The 20,679-nt window shown below is 28.9% G+C and overlaps 4 protein-coding genes across 5 annotated transcripts in view; 3 read left to right on the forward strand and 1 right to left on the reverse strand.

The window, feature by feature from the left end:
* Positions 1–3,435, forward strand: part of LOC130892308 (activating signal cointegrator 1 complex subunit 3-like) — a 29,359-nt gene extending 25,924 nt beyond the window's left edge. Inside the window, exons 24-25 of the mRNA XM_057797668.1 lie at positions 196–802; positions 3,250–3,435. Of these exons, the coding sequence (XP_057653651.1) occupies positions 196–802; positions 3,250–3,341 (699 nt within the window). The 3' untranslated portion in view covers positions 3,342–3,435. The remainder of the gene's footprint in view (positions 1–195; positions 803–3,249) is intronic.
* Positions 3,436–5,160: 1,725 nt separating this feature from the next.
* LOC130893054 (uncharacterized) lies at positions 5,161–12,469 on the forward strand. The gene is made up of 10 exons (XM_057798821.1): positions 5,161–5,484; positions 5,777–6,033; positions 6,094–6,888; positions 7,060–7,279; positions 7,747–8,020; positions 9,588–9,603; positions 10,428–10,661; positions 10,874–11,674; positions 11,909–12,128; positions 12,185–12,469. The coding sequence occupies exons 2-10, from the start codon at positions 5,790–5,792 to the stop codon at positions 12,453–12,455; spliced, it is 3,075 nt and encodes a 1,024-aa protein (XP_057654804.1). The 5' UTR covers positions 5,161–5,484; positions 5,777–5,789; the 3' UTR covers positions 12,456–12,469.
* A 2,589-nt stretch (positions 12,470–15,058) lies between these two features.
* LOC130893085 (mediator of RNA polymerase II transcription subunit 19) lies at positions 15,059–16,435 on the reverse strand. Its single transcript, XM_057798876.1, has 3 exons — positions 16,137–16,435; positions 15,825–16,081; positions 15,059–15,462 (listed from the first exon to the last, which is right to left on the reverse strand). Exons 1-3 carry the CDS (start codon positions 16,315–16,317, stop codon positions 15,196–15,198), a joined length of 705 nt encoding a protein of 234 aa, XP_057654859.1. The 5' UTR covers positions 16,318–16,435; the 3' UTR covers positions 15,059–15,195.
* Positions 16,436–16,661: 226 nt separating this feature from the next.
* Positions 16,662–19,616, forward strand: LOC130893084 (syntenin-1-like). 2 transcript variants are annotated; one of them, XM_057798875.1, is made up of 5 exons: positions 16,662–16,930; positions 17,025–17,331; positions 17,400–17,672; positions 17,730–18,052; positions 18,141–19,616. In XM_057798875.1, exons 2-5 carry the CDS (start codon positions 17,053–17,055, stop codon positions 18,193–18,195), a joined length of 930 nt encoding a protein of 309 aa, XP_057654858.1. In that variant the 5' UTR covers positions 16,662–16,930; positions 17,025–17,052; the 3' UTR covers positions 18,196–19,616. The 2 variants fall into 2 exon arrangements, with proteins under 2 accessions (XP_057654858.1, XP_057654857.1); XM_057798874.1 differs by having other exon boundaries at positions 16,805–17,331.
* The last annotated feature ends 1,063 nt before the right edge of the window (positions 19,617–20,679 follow it).

The following is a 20,679-nucleotide window of genomic DNA, read 5'->3' on the forward strand; positions in this document are numbered from 1 at the left end:
CATGACCTTGACCTTATTAACATATTTCAAGGTCAAGTTATAACCTAAAACATTAAATTGTCAATTTTTTTTCGATTTAAAACGATTATTTCGAAAAAAAAATAAAAAAAAAAAATTCTCGATTATCAACTATCATAATTAAAAAAAAATATATATACGAGGGGAGGAAGTAAATATTCAATTCGGCGGTTCCAGGCGATGATGAATTTGGCGGCGAACAGAAATTGGTTAAACTGCACCGAAAAATTGATATATTTTTGCCAAATGTTAATCCAAGGTTACACCATCGACGCCCCCAACGTCCTTCTGCTACCCTACATGAATCGCGACAATTTCCACGAATTAAAAACAAAATTGAATGCGGAAAATTTATCGATACCCGGATTACGTTGTTCGATGTCGAACGACGAAAATTTCAATTTTCGATTAAACGATATTTTATCGGGTATGTTCGGACGCGATTCGGCTACCGAAATGATGAAAATATTGAAGGATATGCCTTTATTGACGGTGAGGACGCGTATTTGTAATATCACCGATGGTGTGGATCTCGAGTGCGATTTGGAGGGTGGCAGTTATAAAGTTGGGGTAGGGGCGAAGCGTCAGTGTATATTCGAGTTGAATATAGGCAGGAAGGGCTCGAGTAGGATGAACGTTTATAGTAAAAAATTGAATAAACAGAAGGAGGAATTTTGGTTTTTGATATTCGTCGACGGTGGGAACGAATTGACGTTTAGGAAGTTTTCGTTTTCCAAGAATTTCAAGAAAATTTCTATACCGGTACAGGTACCGGAAAGGAGGGGTGAGTCATTCGATTTTTTATATATTTTTTTTCTGATTTTTTCGATTTTGATGATTATTTGTTGTGATTTATAGATTTTTTTACAAATTAATTCAAATTTAAATGAACTATTTGAAATTGGACGATTTTTGTTTGATTTTTCGAATTTTTTCCATTTAATTTTATTTTTATCTAAAATTATCGATTTTAAATTTTAATAAATTTTTTGAAATTTATCTTTTTTCTTTCAAATTAATTCAAATTTAAATGAACTTTTTGAAATTTGGCGACTTTTGTTTAATTCTTCGAATTTTTTCCATTTAATTTTATTTTTTATAAATTTATCGATTTTAAATTTCATTGAATTTTTTGAAATTTATCGATTTTTCTTTTAAATAATTTGAATTTTAGAAATTATTTTGACATTTCCCGAATTTTTCGATTTTTTTCTAAATTATTTTAATTTTTATAACTAATTTGAAGTTTATCGATTTTTCTTTCAAATTAATTCAAATTTAAATGAACTATTTGAAATTTTGAGATTTTTGTTTAATTTTTCGAATTTTTTCTATTTAATTTTATTTTTTATAAATTTATCGATTTTAAATTTCATTGAATTTTTTGAAATTTATCGATTTTTCTTTTAAATAATTTGAATTTTAGAAATTATTTTGACATTTCCCGAATTTTGTCTTAAATTTTTCGATTTTTTTCTAAATTATTTTAATTTTTATAACTAATTTGAAGTTTATCGATTTTTCTTTCAAATTAATTCAAATTTAAATGAACTATTTGAAATTTTGAGATTTTTGTTTAATTTTTCGAATTTTTTCTATTTAATTTTATTTTTTATAAATTTATCGATTTTAAATTTCATTGAATTTTTTGAAATTTATCGATTTTTCTTTTAAATAATTTGAATTTTAGAAATTATTTTGACATTTCCCGAATTTTGTCTTAAATTTTTCGATTTTTTTCTAAATTATTTTAATTTTTATAACTAATTTGAAGTTTATCGATTTTTCTTTCAAATTAATTCAAATATAAATGAACTATTTGAAATTTTGAGATTTTTGTTTAATTTTTCCAATTTTTTCCATTTAATTTTATTTTTTATGAATTTATCGATTTTAAGATTCGATAAATTTTTTGAAACTTATCAATTTTTCTTTTAAATAATTTGAATTTTAGAAATTATTTTGACATTTCCCGAATTTTGTCTTAAATTTTTCGATTTTTTTCTAAATTATTTTAATTTTTATAACTAATTTGAAGTTTATCGATTTTTCTTTCAAATTAATTCAAATTTAAATGAACTATTTGAAATTTTGCGATTTCTCTGTTAAATTTTTCGAAATTTTTTTAATTATTTTGAATTTTATGTCCTTTTTTCAAATTCAATGATTTTCATATTAAATTTTCAAATTTGGATTAAATAATCTAAATTTTGAAAATTATTTTAAGATTTATCGATTTTTTTCTGAAATTTATCGGTTTTTATCTTGAATTTTTGGTAATTAATTTCAATTTCAATAAATATTTTGAAATACATCGATTTTATTGGGAATTTATAGATTTTTTTTTCAAATCCACTGATTTTTGTCTTAAATTTTTTGACTTTTTTCTAATTCATTTGAATTTTGATAAATATTTTGAGTTTTATCGATTTTGAGGAACATTTTGAAATTTAGCAGTTCGTATATAAATATTTTTCTAAATAATTTGGAATTTCTAAACTTTTGTCTGGATTTTAATTATTTTTTCGAAATTATTTTAATTCCAATAATTATTTTAGAGTTTATCAATTTTTGTCTCGATTTTTCCGATTTTTATTTTAAATTTCTGTATTTTTTCCTAATTAAGTTAAATTTTAGTAATTATTTTCAAATTTAGCCATGTTTGTGTCAAATTTGTCGATTTTTTTCTAAATAATTTGACTTTTAATAATTATTTTGAAGTCTCTAAATTTTTGTCTCAAATTTTTCGATTTTTATTTCAAATTTATCGCTTATATCATAAATTTTTCTTTATTTTTTGGAATTATTTTTATTTAAACAATTATTCGAAATATTCCTTGAGATTAATCGATCCAAATTATTTCAACATTATTTTTCCATCAACTCAATTTAAATCTTGAAATATTCAAATAGTTAAACAATTTTTCAAACCTTCGAAACTTAATCGTTTTTACTAATTAATAATTTTATAAATAAAGTAACAATTATAAATTAATTTTGAAAATTTTTAATAGAAGATTAATTTTAGACATTTTTCGAATTTAACCAATTTCCATTTTAAAAATTAACTATTTATCATAAATATACTTTTAAATTATTAAAATCACACAGTAATTTTCTCAAAAATTCCAAAATATGTCAATTCTCAATTTAAATTTACATTTTGTTTCACTATTAATTTTGAAAATATGTTTTTATCGCCCACAAACCAGATTTTTTGCTCACTTTTAGGAATTTACAACTACTCGGTGATGATAATGAGCGATTGTTACATCGGCATGGATCAAATAATAAATTACAAAGTAAAAGTTGAAACCAATTAGTGATATTATAAATTATAAAAGTGATTTTATTCAAATAATTTATTATTCTTTGTAGTTACTTTATACATCAAAATAAATATATATATTTAATCAATATAGTTTTTATCATTTAAAAACCCCTCAATATCATCCCCTGTTCCAAACTATATCGTTTATCATAACATAAATACGAATATTTACTTACTTACCTCACTATGCATATTTTCTCAATCGTTTAAATTACATTACACGTTCACATGCAGTAATAAACTTTTATTTTCCAAAATTACACATTATTACTTTTAATAACAATAAAAAATCTTCAAAATAAACGAACATTACTTTCAGCGTTGTTTATGGTACTGTATTTACTTTAGTATTATGGTGCAAACCAGTATTACCAATACAAATCTTTATACCAACTTGTTTGATGACGTTTACTTTTCCGCCAATGTGCTTTGTTCGCTTGTCTGATTCCGAATCAGTTCAGATAGATACCAATGGAATTATCCTTTCAAAATTGTTTTTCGCGAGTCGTTCAATTCTGAATTAGTTACTGTTCCGTGTTCACGGATCAAAACGATTCAGTTAGTTAATCACCTTCTGAATGAGTTCGAAATCGAAACATATTCTGGATAGAACTTTAGTTTTAATAAATTATTAAATGTTTATATACATATCTGTTTATTTAAACAATTAGTATTTGTTCATAGATATTATAAAAACTTTACATTGTCGTGACAACCTTGAAGTATTTGATTACCCTAATATCGTCGATACAGGTGTGGTTTCCCATGAATTTATTATTGAAATTTTGACCAAACTAAACGCAGTTTGTGTAGTTTTCGAAATTTAACGCGCGGTTCGGAAGTAATTTGATTATTATACTATGATATAAATGTGAAAAATAATTTATCAATAATAAAAATAAACCTCACCTTCATCCTGATGACTCATTCCGCTAGAGATTATAATTACGAGGTGTTATGATAAAGTATAAAACAAAATTATTTCAAATTTCATTATCATATAAATTTACTTTTCATTCCGTGTCTACGAGGTATAGTCAATAAAAAAAAACAAAATCTTTCAATTGGAATAAAATTTAATAATAACTTTCGTGTATATTTGCATTTTATTCGATTACGTCGGCGAATAATTTTGCTGTAAACTATATCTACGAGGTGTGATCAAAAAGTATAACAAAAACAAAATTATTTTCAATATTTGCATGGAATTTGAGGTTGTATTTCGTTTAAATTTGCATTTCATTTGATAACTATAACTCGTACTCGATTCTGGTGGGGATTAATTTCGCTAGACACATATATACGAGGTTTAATCAAAAAATATAACAAAAAATCAATCATATTTCAATTTGCATTGAATGTGAGGTTGTATTTAGTTTAAATTTGCATTTCATTCGATGACTATGACTCGTACTCGATTCTGGTGGGGATTAATTTCGCTAGACACATATATACGAGGTGTACGCAGATAGTGTTCCTATAGAATGGAATATAATTGAATTAAAGTAAGAAAATTAGATTTTTCGATCGAAAATTAACCTTGAAATGTTGATCAGTCGAAATTTACATATCTTAAGGTCACTTGATAGGATTTCAGACATCTCTAAATTTAGAATTACAATATGTAGATATCGCGTGACTTGGTAATTATGTAAATGAATGTTAATAAAAGTAAATTGATTGTGTTTAGTGTTTAGGTATTAAAAACGTTTTCGTAAACAAATAATAACAAACATTTCGTTATACCTATTAATGATAATTATATGGTTAATCACATATAATAAAGATTTAGCTGGAAAATTTGCCCGTTGACATTATTCTAACTATAAATATTCAGTTATTGTTAGTGACAACATTTATACGTATAATCGGCTTTGGTGAGTGTTAATTTTAATAAATTCGATTACCAAAAATCATCGTCCGGATTTAATTTTCACATCAGGAGCCGTCTCTGTTATCCAAACGAGTTCTAAGTCTAAAAAATGTTAAAATTAAAGAAAAAAATTGTATAAATAAACCTTGGAAATATATTGCGACCATAGTACAACTAATTAAAAAGACTCACATAATAAATCGAAGTTTTATTGTTTTATATTGAAACCGATTTACAAAAAAAAAAACAGTTCATAAAGAAGGTTAGTAAACAATAGTCATATTTAATTCAATTGTTGTTAAATTTTGTGAGAATAGTTTTATTTTTACTTATGGGAAGCGAAAAATTTAGTAAAAACCAACAATTATGGCAAAATTCATTCAAACGCTTATCGATGCAACAGCTTCTTCATTTCAACTGAATTTTTAGCCCCCAGTATTCACTATTTCAAGTCTAAAGTGTAAAAAAATCGTTTCCAAACATTTAAAAGTGTTAATTGAATAATGATTTCGAGTATTAGCAGTCTCACTAGATTTACGAAACGTATATTTTAGTACCATCGTAAACATGAAAGTAATTATCTGGATATTTATTTTACTAAAGACTGAATGTGATGTTGAAAGTTATAAAATTTTATTCGTTTTCCCCGCTCCGATCCCGAGTCACTTTTTTCTTGGAAACGCATTAGCAAAAGGATTAGTAGACGCAGGACATGACATAACAATGATAAGTCCTTATGAACAAAACTACAAATCAAAAAACGGGACTTATAAGAACGTCGTTTTGACCGGAATCGCAGATATGATGATGGGTAAGTTGGTGTTATACTGATGAGTTTCCAAAACGTCGAAACCGTTCGTTTTATTTCCAGATCTAAAAATTCCTACGTGGGTCGAAATCGGAAGAATGAATCCTTTTATGCAGGACAAGATAGTATTGAATCCGGGCACCGCTATTGTTAATTTCACTTTAAATCATCCGAATTTTCGGAAATTCCTCCGATCTCCCGGTGAAAAATTCGACGTAATTATTTTAGAATTATTTCTAAACGACGCGCTCAAAGTATTATCTTGTCATTTTAATGCTCCTCTTATATTATTTAGTACGTTGGGTCCGAATTTTTGGACCAATTCCCAAAACGGAAACCCCACGCCTTTATCTTATATACCCGATTTTTTTCAACCTTTTTCCACTAAAATGACTTTCTGGCAACGAACTTTGAACACTTGGTATACCTTAACCCGATTTTTTAACAGGGATTATGTTTTCCTTCCGAAACAATTGCAGTGCGTGAAAAACCATTTCCCGCAATGTTACACCGATGATTTATATTACAAAAGTTCTCTAACTTTAGTTAATTATCACGAAAGCGTTAATTATCCCGTACCGTTGGTACCAAATATGATATCAGTCGGTGGTCTTCATATCAAACCTCCTAATAAATTACCAAATGACCTTCAAGAGTATCTAGATGGTGCAACTGAAGGAGTTATATACTTCAGTTTAGGATCTAATTTATTATTTTCACAACTCGATAATCACATCAAAAAATCCATAATTAATTCATTCAAAAAACGAAAAGAAACAATCTTATTAACTTGCGACGAGGATCTTCATTTAAGTAATATTATAGCAAAAAAATGGTTTCCTCAACAAGATGTTTTAGGTTAGTATTTAAATAAAAACATCTCATTCATCCATTTTATCAATTAAATACCAAATAAATTTCAAAGTACCCTCGTAACATTGACATTGTTCTAAACATCAACTGTTACAAAACTTTCATAATAAACACTCCGTATATTTAGTTTGGGTTTGTAAAATATGATTATTCCAGCTCATCCCAAAGTAAAATTATTCATTTCCCACGGGGGATTATTAAGTATTATGGAGGCGGTATATAACGGTGTTCCAGTATTAGCGTTACCCGTTTTTGCGGATCAAAAAATGAATGGTGCTACTTTACAACAATACGAATTTGGATTGAGTGTTTCATTCCATGATTTAAATGAAGATAATTTATCAGAAAGCATAAATAGGATACTTACTGTGCCAAAGTGAGTAATATGAATCTTTATTCGATTAAATTTCCCAATTTAAATACGCAAATTAACATTTCAATAATAATGAAACACGTAACTAAACTTCGTAAAAATTTATATTCTTCTTTTTCGTTCAGTTTTTGGCCTTCACCTTAATATCTTTCGATACACGATAATAATGAACATGACATTTGTATCAACGGAACGCGACTATTATATAAAATGAATAATGTGATTGTTCACAATCAGAAACATCGATATTTCTATTTTACTACAATGTAAATAAAATATCAAGAAAATATATTTAAAAGTTTTTACGTGACAGAGATAATCTTCTTTTTCACTCATTTTTAAATATTTTGTTACATAAATCATCATTAAGTTGACAGTTGTTCCACGCAACTATTGCATAAATTGTATAATGTGTTGCCTATGTTTAGGATATTTCTATTTGATTTATATAATATCGCACGTATTTTTAGATATCGAGAAAATATGAAAAAACGATCAAAGTTATTCCATGACAGACCGATGAAACCGTTAGACGTGGCTATTTACTGGACTGAATTTGTGGCTAAATATAAAGAAACGTCACATTTAAAGGTAGCTGCATTAGATCTCGAATGGTACCAATACTTTTTACTAGATGTCATAGCTTTAACAGCTGTAATTATAATTGGTATTTGCGTAGTTATTATTGTATCCATAAAATTTGTATTGAAAATGTTTTTAAAAAAAGAAAAGATTAAAATAAATTAATAGAAAATAGATTGGAATTAATGTTATTATTTTTCACCATCTTTATCGCAGCTGGCGCCGTCTAGTGTTGAATTATTGTTGGTATAGGAGTCCATACACTATTTATAAATCTAAGTATAATGGACGATGTATTTGGTGAAATTTTTTTAATTTAATGTTGATCTCAGTGCCGAAATGTTAAGATTTAATCGGATAAGTATACAATTTTCCCCAAAAGATAGCGTATTATACGTATATATGACTATTTACAGCCGAAAACATTCACGACAATGTAAAATTAAATTACAATATGGCGGTTTGGTAAATACGTGCTATCAAGAATAAAATAATTGTGGTGAAATATAATTGGACTTTAATATCGTGTAATTAATTCATTTTATGGAAAATACGATGTATCATATAAAATTTTATCAACAAATTATTATTCTCGGAATTCTACAACGCAAATAAATATACCGAGGTAACAAATTTTCACTTATAAACCGAGGATTTAGAAACATTTTTATACCGAATGTCTCATAAATTCTATCGTCCTGAATTTTTACGAGTTATTGTGATCATCAAATCATTATCATTTTTCATTCAACTTTTTTCCTCTCCTATAAAATTTTTTCGATATCAGGGATTTAGATAAATGGATTCTACGAATTCGAAAACGCTAAACTAACGATGCTGGTGTACCATTGACGTTGCTTTAATGAAATTTGGTTCGTCTTGAGAGACCCAGAAGGAGAAAGAAACAAAACTAATGCAAAAATTAATGTTTTGAGTATTTGCAAACAACTCAAATAACACTCAACGCGCTCTGAGTACGTTCACTATTAAAACTGTCATATTTCAATGTCAGATTTGACGTATATAACATAACTTATGTAGCAACCCTCGTAAAAGTTATAGATTTTCAATTCCCCCGAGAATTCGAATATAAAAAAAGTTTTATAAGGTAAACGTAATCGAAATAAATAAGTTTTGAAACCTCGTAAGTTCAATTAAAAAAATAAAAACGTTTCAAAGTGTTTTAATTTTTTTCACGATAAATTTCTGAAACATATCGACCTACCATCGTATATACCTGAATGATTCCGTTTACTTGGTTTTTACTTATTGTTCGTATATAATAATAAACAACAAAAATATTTATTTCCATCGTAAATTCCAAGTGTTTAATGCGATTCAACGTCCCTTCGACAATCTCGTTTCAGTGTCGACGAAATTTTTTTATTTGTACGATATTAGCGATTTCGTTTCAGTTTATTTACTTATTTTTACAGTGAGTATGATTATTTTATTTTGAGGTAGACGTTAACAACTTTCACATTTAATTAACCGTATGTCGATATTTCAATTCCGAAAAAAGGATTCGACGATTATAAGTTAAGTTCAATGACTTTATTCTATATTAAAAATATTATAGTGCATTGATGTCTGACAGCTGTTTCAAGGTCAATCTTTTTCTTTCAATGTCAATACACAAGTTCTCCATTTAGTGATTATTATACAAGAGGGAATAAAAAACTAATCGTTTTTTCATTAATTTTAATACACTCAATTACTTATTGTTCAGAATATTTATTTCCATCGTAAATTCCAAGTGTTTAATATACTTCTTCGACAATCTCGTTTCAGTGTTGACGAAATTTTTTTATCTGAACGATATTAGCGATTGCGTTTCAGTTTATTCACTTATTTTTACAGTGAGTATGATTATTTTATTTTGAGGTAGACGTTAACAACTTTCACATTTAATTAACCGTACGTCGATATTTCAATTCCGAAAAAAGGATTCGACGATTATAAGTTAAGTTCAATGACTTTATTCTATATTAAAAATATTATAGTGCATTGATGTCTGACAGCTGTTTCAAGGTCAATCTTTTTCTTTCAATGTCAATACACAAGTTCTCCATTTAGTGATTATTATACAAGAGGGAATAAAAAACTAATCGTTTTTTTATTAATTTTAATACGCTCAATCCATACTTAATTTCGTATGAATCGGTTTCTTTGGAGATTTAGTTCATTCATCATATCAAATGTCAAATGTCAATAATGACAACTACCGAATTAAATTTTAATACGATTGATATTATTTAAATCTTTTTCTGTTTGTTTTTTGTTATTCGGTATTATTTATTGTCTTGCTAATCATTCTTATATTGATAATTATGTTTAATGTTTACTGTTGATTCAAATATTAAGTGTTTATTTATCAAAAACATACCAGTTTTGAATTACGAAAAATCGACTGGTTATATTATCTTCTTTTTTTTTGAATAAACAAACATGTTAGGTTAACAATTAAATGATTATATTATCTTCTTCTTTTCAGAAGATGCTTTTACAAAAATCGAATAATCATTAACGTAACGTTTCAATTTATCAAAATAATTTGTTTTTATCGTAGCAATGTTATGGAAATTTCTTATCTGTTTTAAATTGTTGGCCGTCGCGCAAGCGTATCGGATTTTGATCGTTTGTCCAATGGCGGCACGAAGCCATTTTATACTTGCGAATACGTTAGGAAGGGGATTAGTCGAAGTTGGACACGAAATAACGATGATAAGTCCTTTCAGAGATCCAAAACCGCTTCAAAACTACACGGATATTGTTCTAACCGGTTTACTCGAAGCTAAAGAAAGTGAGTATCCATATAAACAAAAAAATCCGACAACGTTGTAAATATTACCAGTGACATCACTCGATAAGTCGTGTGACGGAATGTTTATTGCCCAGAATCGTCACAATACGGGTTGGAACGAACCCAATATATTCACAAGTTTCTCTATTCATCAACAGATGTCGTTATTAGCATTAAATTTTATCGATGGTGTTTATTTCTATTGTTTTTAGAAAATTCTGCGCATTTATGGGATTTGGAAAAAATATCTCCGTACAAATTTATAAATATGATGAATTCTATCGGTAAAAAAATCGTAAGGGACGTATTCGCCCATCCAAATTTTCAAAATTTCATCGACGATTCCAATCAAAAATTCGACTTGATAATCGTACAAAATTTCAGAACGGACGCTTTGAACGTCCTTCAATGTCATTTCGACGCTCCCCTCGTAACGCTCGCGATAAGCGAAGCGAATTTTTGGGTAAATCCGTTAGTAGGTAATCCGTCCCCGCCGTCTTATATTCCCGATATATTCGTCGGGTATTCCAGCCGTATGAATTTCTGGGAACGATTAATCAATACCGGATTGATATTAGTTAATTACATGTATAATTACATCGATTTTATTCCCGGTCAAAAACGTTTGATGCGTCAATATTTCCCGCACTGTACTAACCGCGACGACATTTTGAAAAACGTTTCCTTGGTATTTTTACCGGCTCACGAAAGTTACAACCAGCCCGTTCCCCTGGTACCCAACATGATAAACGTCGGGGGATTTCATATAAAACCTCCGAAGGAACTACCTGGAGATCTGAAGGAGTTTATGGATGCAGCTACAGAGGGCGTCGTTTATTTTAGTATGGGTTCTAACCTCAATATGACACTAATAAACAAACAAACGGAAAAGGATATTTTACAAGCTTTGGGAAAACTTAAACAGATGGTGCTGTTTAAACATAACGACGTTCTGGAAGATGTACCGTCGAATTTTAAAGTTGGTAAATGGTTTCCGCAATCCGATATTTTAGGTAAGTTCGATGATTTTTTTTTTTTCTTTTTATATTGTAATAAAATAATAGTATTTTCGAATTTATTTTATTAACAACGGCAACGCCGCTTTATATTGACAGATGTAGAGTGAATTAATCGATTATATCAATCGAATAGTTAATTCGAATCGGTTTAATGGAGTTGACAGTTGACATGGAGAGATGTCGGAAATGAAAAAAAATATCGTTGTTGACGTTTGTTTTGTTATTCAGCGCATCCGAATACGGTATTGTTTATCACTCACGGAGGATTGTTGAGCACTTTGGAAACGATACAATATGGAGTTCCAGTACTGGCTTTACCGGTTTTCGCCGACCAAAAGACAAACGCAGCCAAAGCCGAAACGGCCGGTTACGGTTTGAGTATTCCGTTTTTAGAAATTAGCGAAGAACGTCTAACCGCCACTCTCGACGAATTAATAACAAATCGAAGGTAATGCTTTAAAATAATTACGATAATGAGGTTCGTAATTGGAAATTTTTGTTTAGATACCGTGAAAACGCAAAAGCAAAGTCGGTTATTTCGCGAGACCGTCCAGTGAAACCCATGGATTTGGCGATTTATTGGACGGAATATGTAATTAGACACAAGGGGGCGCCCCATTTGAGAGTGGCTGCTATGGATCTAACGTTGATACAGTATCTTCTGTTGGATGTTGCAGCGTTCGTTATTTTCGTTGTAATTACTGTATTTTTATTCGTGTTTATTACGTGTAAGAAATTTTTTGTGTTTCGTGTAAATAAAATAAAAAAAGAATGAGAAAAATAATGAAATTTAGTTGTTTTATTTGGAGCGAATTTTGGGTTTTCTTTGTTAAAATTAGGTAGTTTCAATAGAATACGTCAGTTTTGGGACGAAATTTGAGTTTCTTTTGTTAAAATTAGGTTTTTTCAATAGAATACGTCAGTTTTGGGACAAATTTTGGGTTTCTTTTGTTAAAATTAGGTTTTTTCAATAGAATACGTCAGTTTTGGGACAAATTTTGGGTTTCTTTTGTTAAAATTAGGTAGTTTCAATAGAAAACGTCGGTTTTGGGACAAATTTTGGGTTTCTTTTGTTAAAATTAGGTAGTTTCAATAGAATACGTCAGTTTTGGGACAAATTTTTGGGTTTCCTTTATTAATATCGAGTCGTTTCAATAGAAAACGTCGGTTTTGGGACAAATTTTGGGTTTCTTTTGTTAAAATTAGGTAGTTTCAATAGAATACGTCAGTTTTGGGACAAATTTTTGGGTTTCCTTTATTAATATCGAGTTGTTTCAATAGAAAACGTCAGTTTTGGGACGAATTTTGGGTTTCCTTTATTAATATTGAGTCGTTTCAATAGAAAACGTCAGTTTTGGGACAAATTTTGGGATTTCTTTGTTAACATTAGGTTTTATCAATAGAAATCGTCAGTTTTGGGACAAATTTTGGGTTTCTTTTGTTAAAATTAGGTAGTTTCAATAGAATACGTCAGTTTTGGGACAAATTTTTGGGTTTCCATTATTAATATCGAGTCGTTTCAATAGAAAACGTCAGTTTTGGGACAAATTTTGGGATTTCTTTGTTAACATTAGGTTTTATCAATAGAAATCGTCAGTTTTGGGACAAATTTTGGGTTTCTTTTGTTAAAATTAGGTAGTTTCAATAGAATACGTCAGTTTTGGGACAAATTTTGGATTTCCTTTATTAATATTGAGTCGTTTCAATAGAAAACGTCAGTTTTGGGACAAATTTTTGGGTTTCCTTTATTAATATCGAGTCGTTTCATTAGAAAACGTCAGTTTTGGGACGAATTTTGGGTTTCCTTTATTAATATTGAGTCGTTTCAATAGAAATCGTCAGTTTTGGGGCAAATTTTGGGTTTCTTTTGTTAAAATTAGGTAGTTTCAATAGAATACGTCAGTTTTGGGACAAATTTTTGGGTTTCCTTTATTAATATCGAGTCGTTTCAATAGAAAACGTCAGTTTTGGGACAAATTTTGGGATTTCTTTGTTAACATTAGGTTTTATCAATAGAAATCGTCAGTTTTGGGACAAATTTTGGGTTTCTTTTGTTAAAATTAGGTAGTTTCAATAGAATACGTCAGTTTTGGGACAAATTTTGGATTTCCTTTATTAATATTGAGTCGTTTCAATAGAAAACGTCAGTTTTGGGACAAATTTTTGGGTTTCCTTTATTAATATCGAGTCGTTTCATTAGAAAACGTCAGTTTTGGGACGAATTTTGGGTTTCCTTTATTAATATTGAGTCGTTTCAATAGAAATCGTCAGTTTTGGGGCAAATTTTGGGTTTCTTTTGTTAAAATTAGGTAGTTTCAATAGAATACGTCAGTTTTGGGACAAATTTTTGGGTTTCCTTTATTAATATCGAGTCGTTTCAATAGAAAACGTCAGTTTTGGGACGAATTTTGGGTTTCCTTTATTAATATTAAGTCGTTTCAATAGAAAACGTCAGTTTTGGGACAAATTTTGGGTTTCTTTTGTTAAAATTAGGTAGTTTCAATAGAATACGTCAGTTTTGGGACAAATTTTTGGGTTTCCTTTATTAATATCGAGTCGTTTCAATAGAAACGTCAGTTTTGGGACAAATTTTGGGTTTCTTTTGTTAAAATTAGGTAGTTTCAATAGAATACGTCAGTTTTGGGACAAATTTTTGGGTTTCCTTTATTAATATCGAGTCGTTTCAATAGAAAACGTCAGTTTTGGGACGAATTTTGGGTTTCCTTTATTAATATTGAGTCGTTTCAATAGAAAACGTCAGTTTTGGGACAAATTTTGGGTTTCTTTTGTTAAAATTAGGTAGTTTCAATAGAATACGTCAGTTTTGGGACAAATTTTTTGGTTTCCTTTATTAATATTGAGTCGTTTCAATAGAAAACGTCAGTTTTGGGACAAATTTTGGGTTTCTTTTGTTAAAATTAGGTTTTTTCGATAGAAAACGTCAGTTTTGGGACAAATTTTGGGTTTCTTTTGTTAAAATTAGGTTTTTTCAATAGAATACGTCAGTTTTGGGACAAATTTTTGGGTTTTCTTTATTAATATTGAGTCGTTTCAATAGAAAACGTCAGTTTTTGGACGAATTTTGGGTTTCCATTGTTATGAGCCGTTTCAATATAACTATTGGGTCAAATTATTTGTTCAAGATAGAAAAAACGTCAAATTTTGGGTTTTTATATTAAAATCGAGTCGTTTCTATAGAAAACATTAATTTTGTGTCAAATTTTGGTTTTTTATTGTTGAAATTAAGTTGTTTGGATAAAAAACGTTATTTTTGTGACAAATGTTGGTAAAAATGGGGTGGATTCGAAAAAAATCCGGCTAAAGGGGGTGAATTGAGGTAAATCCGGCATTGGAAATAAGTAAAAAACAAAACAATCATTTAATAAAAAATAACAATTGATATATTTTAAAGAATTAATTAAACCATATAAATATATCTTAAAACTTATATTTCATAAATTAAAATAATCCTTTCGATACGAAAACCGTACCGTTTCCAATTCAACTCTCCCCAATTAAATAGAGTGTTGATTGGGCGTTAATCCCGTGCTATGTTCGGGGCTGTGCTTCTGTTTTTTCCTCTTCTTCTCCTTTTTCCGCTTCCTCTTCTCTTCGTCATGCCTCTTCTGCTTTTTATGTTTCTTTTCGTGGGTTTCACTATTCGTATCCGATACAGTCGTCTCTTGACTAGGCAAACCAGTTTCCTTGTGTTTGTGTTTTTTGTGTTTATTTTTGTGTTTCTTTATTGGGGCCGCGTTCGCGTAACGATACTGTTCAGGTAACTGAAAGTAACATTACCACATCAATTTTAACCCACTTTTTATTGACAAAACAATAGAAAACTTGCAACATGGACACAGGATTAGAAAAAAATCAAATTATTTAAAAAAAAAAATCACAGAAATTGTGCAAATCAGTAATACCTATGAAAAAACTAATGTTATAATGAACAAAAATAAGTCTTTCAACTATTAATTCTCATAGAAACGTTACTTGAATCATAATTATCGATTTTGACCTAAATTTATCATTTTGTTTTAAGTTTCATGTAAAAATTTTTCGTAATAGACACAATCAATGAATTAAAACCTAATGAAGAAAATTAAAATTTGAAAGTCCGTATAACATAAGAAAAATTACTTACCGGACCAGGATGAAGTCGGAAACCATCTAATTGAATATTGGATAAAGGTAAAAGTTCTTTCCCCACAACAGGAGGTTTTTCAATAACAGATCTTAAAGAACTATTGTCCTGTTGACCTGGAGAATCTATAACACCAGGTAAAGTTGGTAGAAAAGACGATAACTGTTCCTTCAACTTTTTACCACTAAATTTGCTATAGGAATGTTCTAGACCATAATAGGTCATTAAATTTGTAGCCCCAGTTAATTCTGATTCCGCTATAAGAAACGACACCTATAATAATTAATATATAAACAAATATAATGTACTTACGAGGTGGTTCTTTCATTAAATAAAAAGGTCCGCTAGGGACTATGGAGGGATTCTTTCCTAGCAAAATTGTTGTTTTTAATGTTCCTGAAGAATCTTGTCGTGATACAACAGGGGACCGTGCCCCCCTCGGAGATGATTTTGGAGAATATTGTTCAACTTTTCGAAACTGATCTCCCATCATCTTTTACTTCATTGTATTATTAAAAAATGGCATAGAAAAATTGGAAGCCATAAATGACAATGAGTACTGACACATGACGTTGACAGTCGATAGATTTGTTCCAATCTATTAATCCGGACCGTTCTTGGAAGCGTTTAAATGATATGTTTTGCGCAATTTCCAGCTATGCACGGTTCTAATAACAGTACGTGCTATCAACAAAGTATCGAAAAAACTATCTTAGAAACGATTAACGAAGGATTAGAACACAAAATAGTATAACGATAACTGCCCGGTTGGAACACGTAATCTCTATTGCGCAGCATCGCCACCGTACCAAGGACGGTTTTTTGATGGATTGAAACGAACATAATAACAGTACCACCAACGTAAAAAATTTGTATGAAAGTTAATTTTTGTACTTGTTTATAATAAAATAATATTGAAATTAATAGTTAATAATAATTTCTATTTCATTAAAAGCACAAAAATATTTACCTTTTGTTTAATTTAGCGGAAAGGGAAATTGTATGTATGTAAAAATATTTATACGTTTGACAGATACGAAGTGACAGTTGTAGAATAACAACTAAAATCTTTATCGCGCGAGATTTTTACAACAAATTATTATCGAGTGAGTCATTCTTTATCAGTCCTTTTGTCAATTGATATTTTATTTAGTTTTTACGCACTTAAAAAATAGAATCAGGTTAGTTATCTATTTTCAGTTGTTAATTAACGCAATTTATAAAAAAAATGTCGCTGTATCCGAGTTTGGAAGATATGAAAGTTGATCAAATGGCAAATGCCCAATACAATCAAATCCAAAGAAATATCGCGGCTGCACCAGCTAGTGCTCCACCACCGTATAACTACCCTAATTTTAATTCAATGCCTATTCCCGCTATTGCCGCTCCCGATTCATCTGGGCAGCAGTTATATCCGCATTTAGGAGAATACATGGGGCTGGAATTAAGCGAAGCGGTTATTGCGGAGAATATGCCTGAATATACACAAGTTGCATTACAACAACAGGTATGTTATTTCAATTAGTACATTCAATTTAGGTTTGGTTAATGTATAAATCGTTTTTGTTCGTTTAGAACGTTCCTCAAACAACGTCAACCGGTTTGATAGCTCCGATTTCGGGACAATCCGTAGGGCTTAAAAGGGCACAAATAACCCACGGCGTTCGCCAACTAATACTTTGTAAAGATAAAGACGGGAAAGTTGGTGTACGCGTTAAAGCCATAAACAAAGGTATATTCGTCAGCATCGTCGTGGATAAATCCCCAGCAGCGCTAGCAGGACTCAGATTCGGCGATCAAATTTTACAAATAAACGACGAAAACGTAGCAGGATATTCAATGGATAAAGTAAATAGTCTTCAATAACAAATTAACTATTTAAAATAACGAAAAATAAATTTATAGGTTCATTCGTTGTTTAAAAAGAGTCCTGTAAACGGGATCAAAGTTACTGTGAGAGATAGACCATTTGAAAGGACCTTAACTCTACACAAAGACAGCGTGGGATGTTTAGGGTTCCAATTTAAGCATGGGAAAATCACTACGATTGTTAAAGATTCATCTGCTGCCAGAAATGGCGTTCTCATCGACCATCAACTATTGGAAATAGACGGACAGAACGTTGTAGGATTGAAGGATAAAGAAATCGCTAATATTATTCAAAAAGCAGGACCGGTTGTAACCGTAACTGTGATACCGTGTTTCTTGTATGACCATATGATAAAATCGTGAGTATTTAATAAACAATTTTTATATGATACCCTAGGTAATCACTATGGGATTTATACGTTAGAAATTGATTTTTTTTTATTTCAGGATGTCTGGATCCTTGATTAAAGATATCATGGATCATTCTATACCATCAGTTTAATTAAATCCCCTTGGTAATCGACAATTAGAATAGATTTGTATCTTCAATGTTATATGTTAGTAGATATATTTTTATAACCACCCTATATATATATTCTCCACTTTTATTTTATCTATGATTGTTTTTTAATTTAAGAGGGTCATATGTAAAGTTTATGTATTTAAAATCGTCCCTTACCTCATTTTTATTTACAGTTTTTTTTTATTATACGACGGTTATATGAAAAGTATTTATATTAAAATTGTTTCTAATCAATAATATTTGATCACGTCTCGTAATTATTTTGAATTTTTATCGTTTTTGATAATACGAGGGTTAACAGAAAAGTAATTTATAGTAATCGCAGAAAATATACTTTAAAGTGTATCAAATATCAAATTATTAAAAAAAAATCATCAAAATATCGTTTTTTGTTATGGGAAGCAGCTTATTTAATAATTATATTGACCGAGATTATTATTGGCAGCAATATATGGATAGTAATTGGAAAAAAAGTTATTCTTGTAGCATAAAATCAATATTTACTCAATTTTTTATTTTGAAAAAATCGTTATATTTCCATTAAAATGCTAAATTTCGAGGTTAGGAACAATTTGAATGAATATAAATACGATTTTGAAATACAAAAACTTAAAAAAAAATTATTCACTACTATTTCCCTCTTTTTATATTTACCGATTATATACATGTTTTATTATCATTTATTCGTGCCATAAAGTATGCTGCATTATTAAACACAAATATAAATAAAAATCACAGTTTATTGTTTATATTATAAATTTTTTTCCACTTTTATTGCACCCTATATATATTTGAACATATTTAAAAATAATAAACAATAATTTTAGGATGAGACCTATTGCAAAAAGGGAGAAAATATGATGAAATGCAGAAAAAATAATATAAGGGCGATCTGAGGTCGGGGGTGGGTTTTTAAGGGTAAAAAGGTTCTCCTCATTTTCCATTAGGTTTCATCCTACTATTACTTTTTTTATTTCAAAAAATATCGACTGAGATTTTATTGCTATTAAGATCTGTTTAGAAAATGTATCGATAAATATGAGGAGCATCCCAATAGTTTAAGTATGAGCTATTTGAAAAAATAAATGATTTTTTTGGGCTTAAACTATTTATGAAATAAAAAACCTCGAAAGTATGCTTTATTAAAAATAACAAAATTACAGCGGATTCCATTTTTGGGGAAAATATTTGTGATATAAATAATAAATTTATCGATTTCAAAACTTTGCAGGTATTTTTAAATTGAAGAAAAATAAAAGACAGGAGATTATTTTTATTGTGAATTAATCCCAAATAAATGTATACAATTTTTTTTGAAATCATTATCTAATGTATTTATCTTCACCAAAAATATTAGCTATATGTGAAATAAAAAAACATTTTAATAAATATAACAAAAATATATCAAGTTGTTTTATTTACACACCTACAAACATGAATGTGATAATAAAAAATGAAATTTTTGCAAAAAATAATGAAAAAAACATCAGTCTTTGGAAAATTGTTACTTATTTTCATTAAAACAACAAAAAATACCCAAAAATGACGTAATTCCGACCTTTATTAAGAATACAATGAAAAACTGAAATAATATTCAAAAGTCTTAAATAATCTAAGCAATCACTGTCTATAACACATAAATTACTTCAAATTTTCACTAGTTTTATTTTCTGATAAATCGTCTTGATTCTAAGACTCGTTTGATAAAAAATTAATTTTAAAAAAGTAAACAGAAAAGATCGAAACCTCAATTTTTTTTAAACCAATTTTCTATCAAAAGAGACCTAAAATCAAGTCGATTAATCAAAAAATAAACAAATATATATAATTACAATTATAATCTTCAACAAAAACGTACCTAAGAAACGACTTTCCACATCTTTTAATACTATAATTATTGATTACTGGATGCCAAATAGTATAAACAAATGATTTTATAACAACATTATCTTAAACAAATATTTTATATAATAATTTAATTTTCATTTTATATACGAATAATTCCGAACGTTGTTATCCAAACGTCAACCTCTTCTTCTTTTTTTCTTAACGTTGTCATGTATCACACGTTAACCAATCAACATATAATTATAGAAGATAATTGAGATCGGGCTTATTGTTGATTGTAAACTGAAATATTTGGAAACTAACCCAAATCATGGTCATTGTTGTTCGAAAATTGGCGCGTAGTTATTTGTTATGATCCTTTGTGTAAATGCGATCAGCGTTTTGTTTCATTCGTCTATGGTTCCAAATCTCGTTCTTTGTTAGTATCATCAATCAGTTGATATTATCAGATCACCGATTAAAATCGTTCATCTTTGTTCTATGAAATATTTCATTCCATTTAATTCTTTTCTACAATTGTTTTTTATGTAAAAAAAAAACATCACGTGTTTCATTTGACTTATTTAACGCCTCAATTTTAGAATTAATGAAAACCAGACGTCGTATTTTAAATAC

This window comes from Diorhabda carinulata, chromosome 4 (genome assembly GCF_026250575.1).
Source record: "Diorhabda carinulata isolate Delta chromosome 4, icDioCari1.1, whole genome shotgun sequence".
Classification (NCBI taxonomy): Eukaryota; Metazoa; Arthropoda; class Insecta; order Coleoptera; family Chrysomelidae; genus Diorhabda; species Diorhabda carinulata.

Excerpts from the sequence above, each read along its gene's own strand:
- LOC130893084 (XM_057798875.1), top strand. The coding sequence starts at position 17,053 with ATGTCGCTGTATCCGAGTTTGGAAGATATGAAAGTTGATCAAATGGCA. Across the intron at positions 17,673-17,729 it reads CAGGATATTCAATGGATAAA|GTTCATTCGTTGTTTAAAAA; the intron begins GTAAATAGTCTT and ends ATAAATTTATAG. Across the intron at positions 18,053-18,140 it reads TATGACCATATGATAAAATC|GATGTCTGGATCCTTGATTA; the intron begins GTGAGTATTTAA and ends TTTTTATTTCAG.
- LOC130893085 (XM_057798876.1), bottom strand. The coding sequence starts at position 16,317 with ATGATGGGAGATCAGTTTCGAAAAGTTGAACAATATTCTCCAAAATCA. Across the intron at positions 16,082-16,136 it reads TTTAATGAAAGAACCACCTC|CGGAATCAGAATTAACTGGG; the intron begins GTAAGTACATTA and ends CGTTTCTTATAG. Across the intron at positions 15,463-15,824 it reads TCCGACTTCATCCTGGTCCG|TTACCTGAACAGTATCGTTA; the intron begins GTAAGTAATTTT and ends TGTTACTTTCAG.
- LOC130893054 (XM_057798821.1), top strand. The coding sequence starts at position 5,790 with ATGAAAGTAATTATCTGGATATTTATTTTACTAAAGACTGAATGTGAT. Across the intron at positions 6,889-7,059 it reads TCCTCAACAAGATGTTTTAG|CTCATCCCAAAGTAAAATTA; the intron begins GTTAGTATTTAA and ends TGATTATTCCAG. Across the intron at positions 10,662-10,873 it reads TTTACTCGAAGCTAAAGAAA|AAAATTCTGCGCATTTATGG; the intron begins GTGAGTATCCAT and ends TATTGTTTTTAG.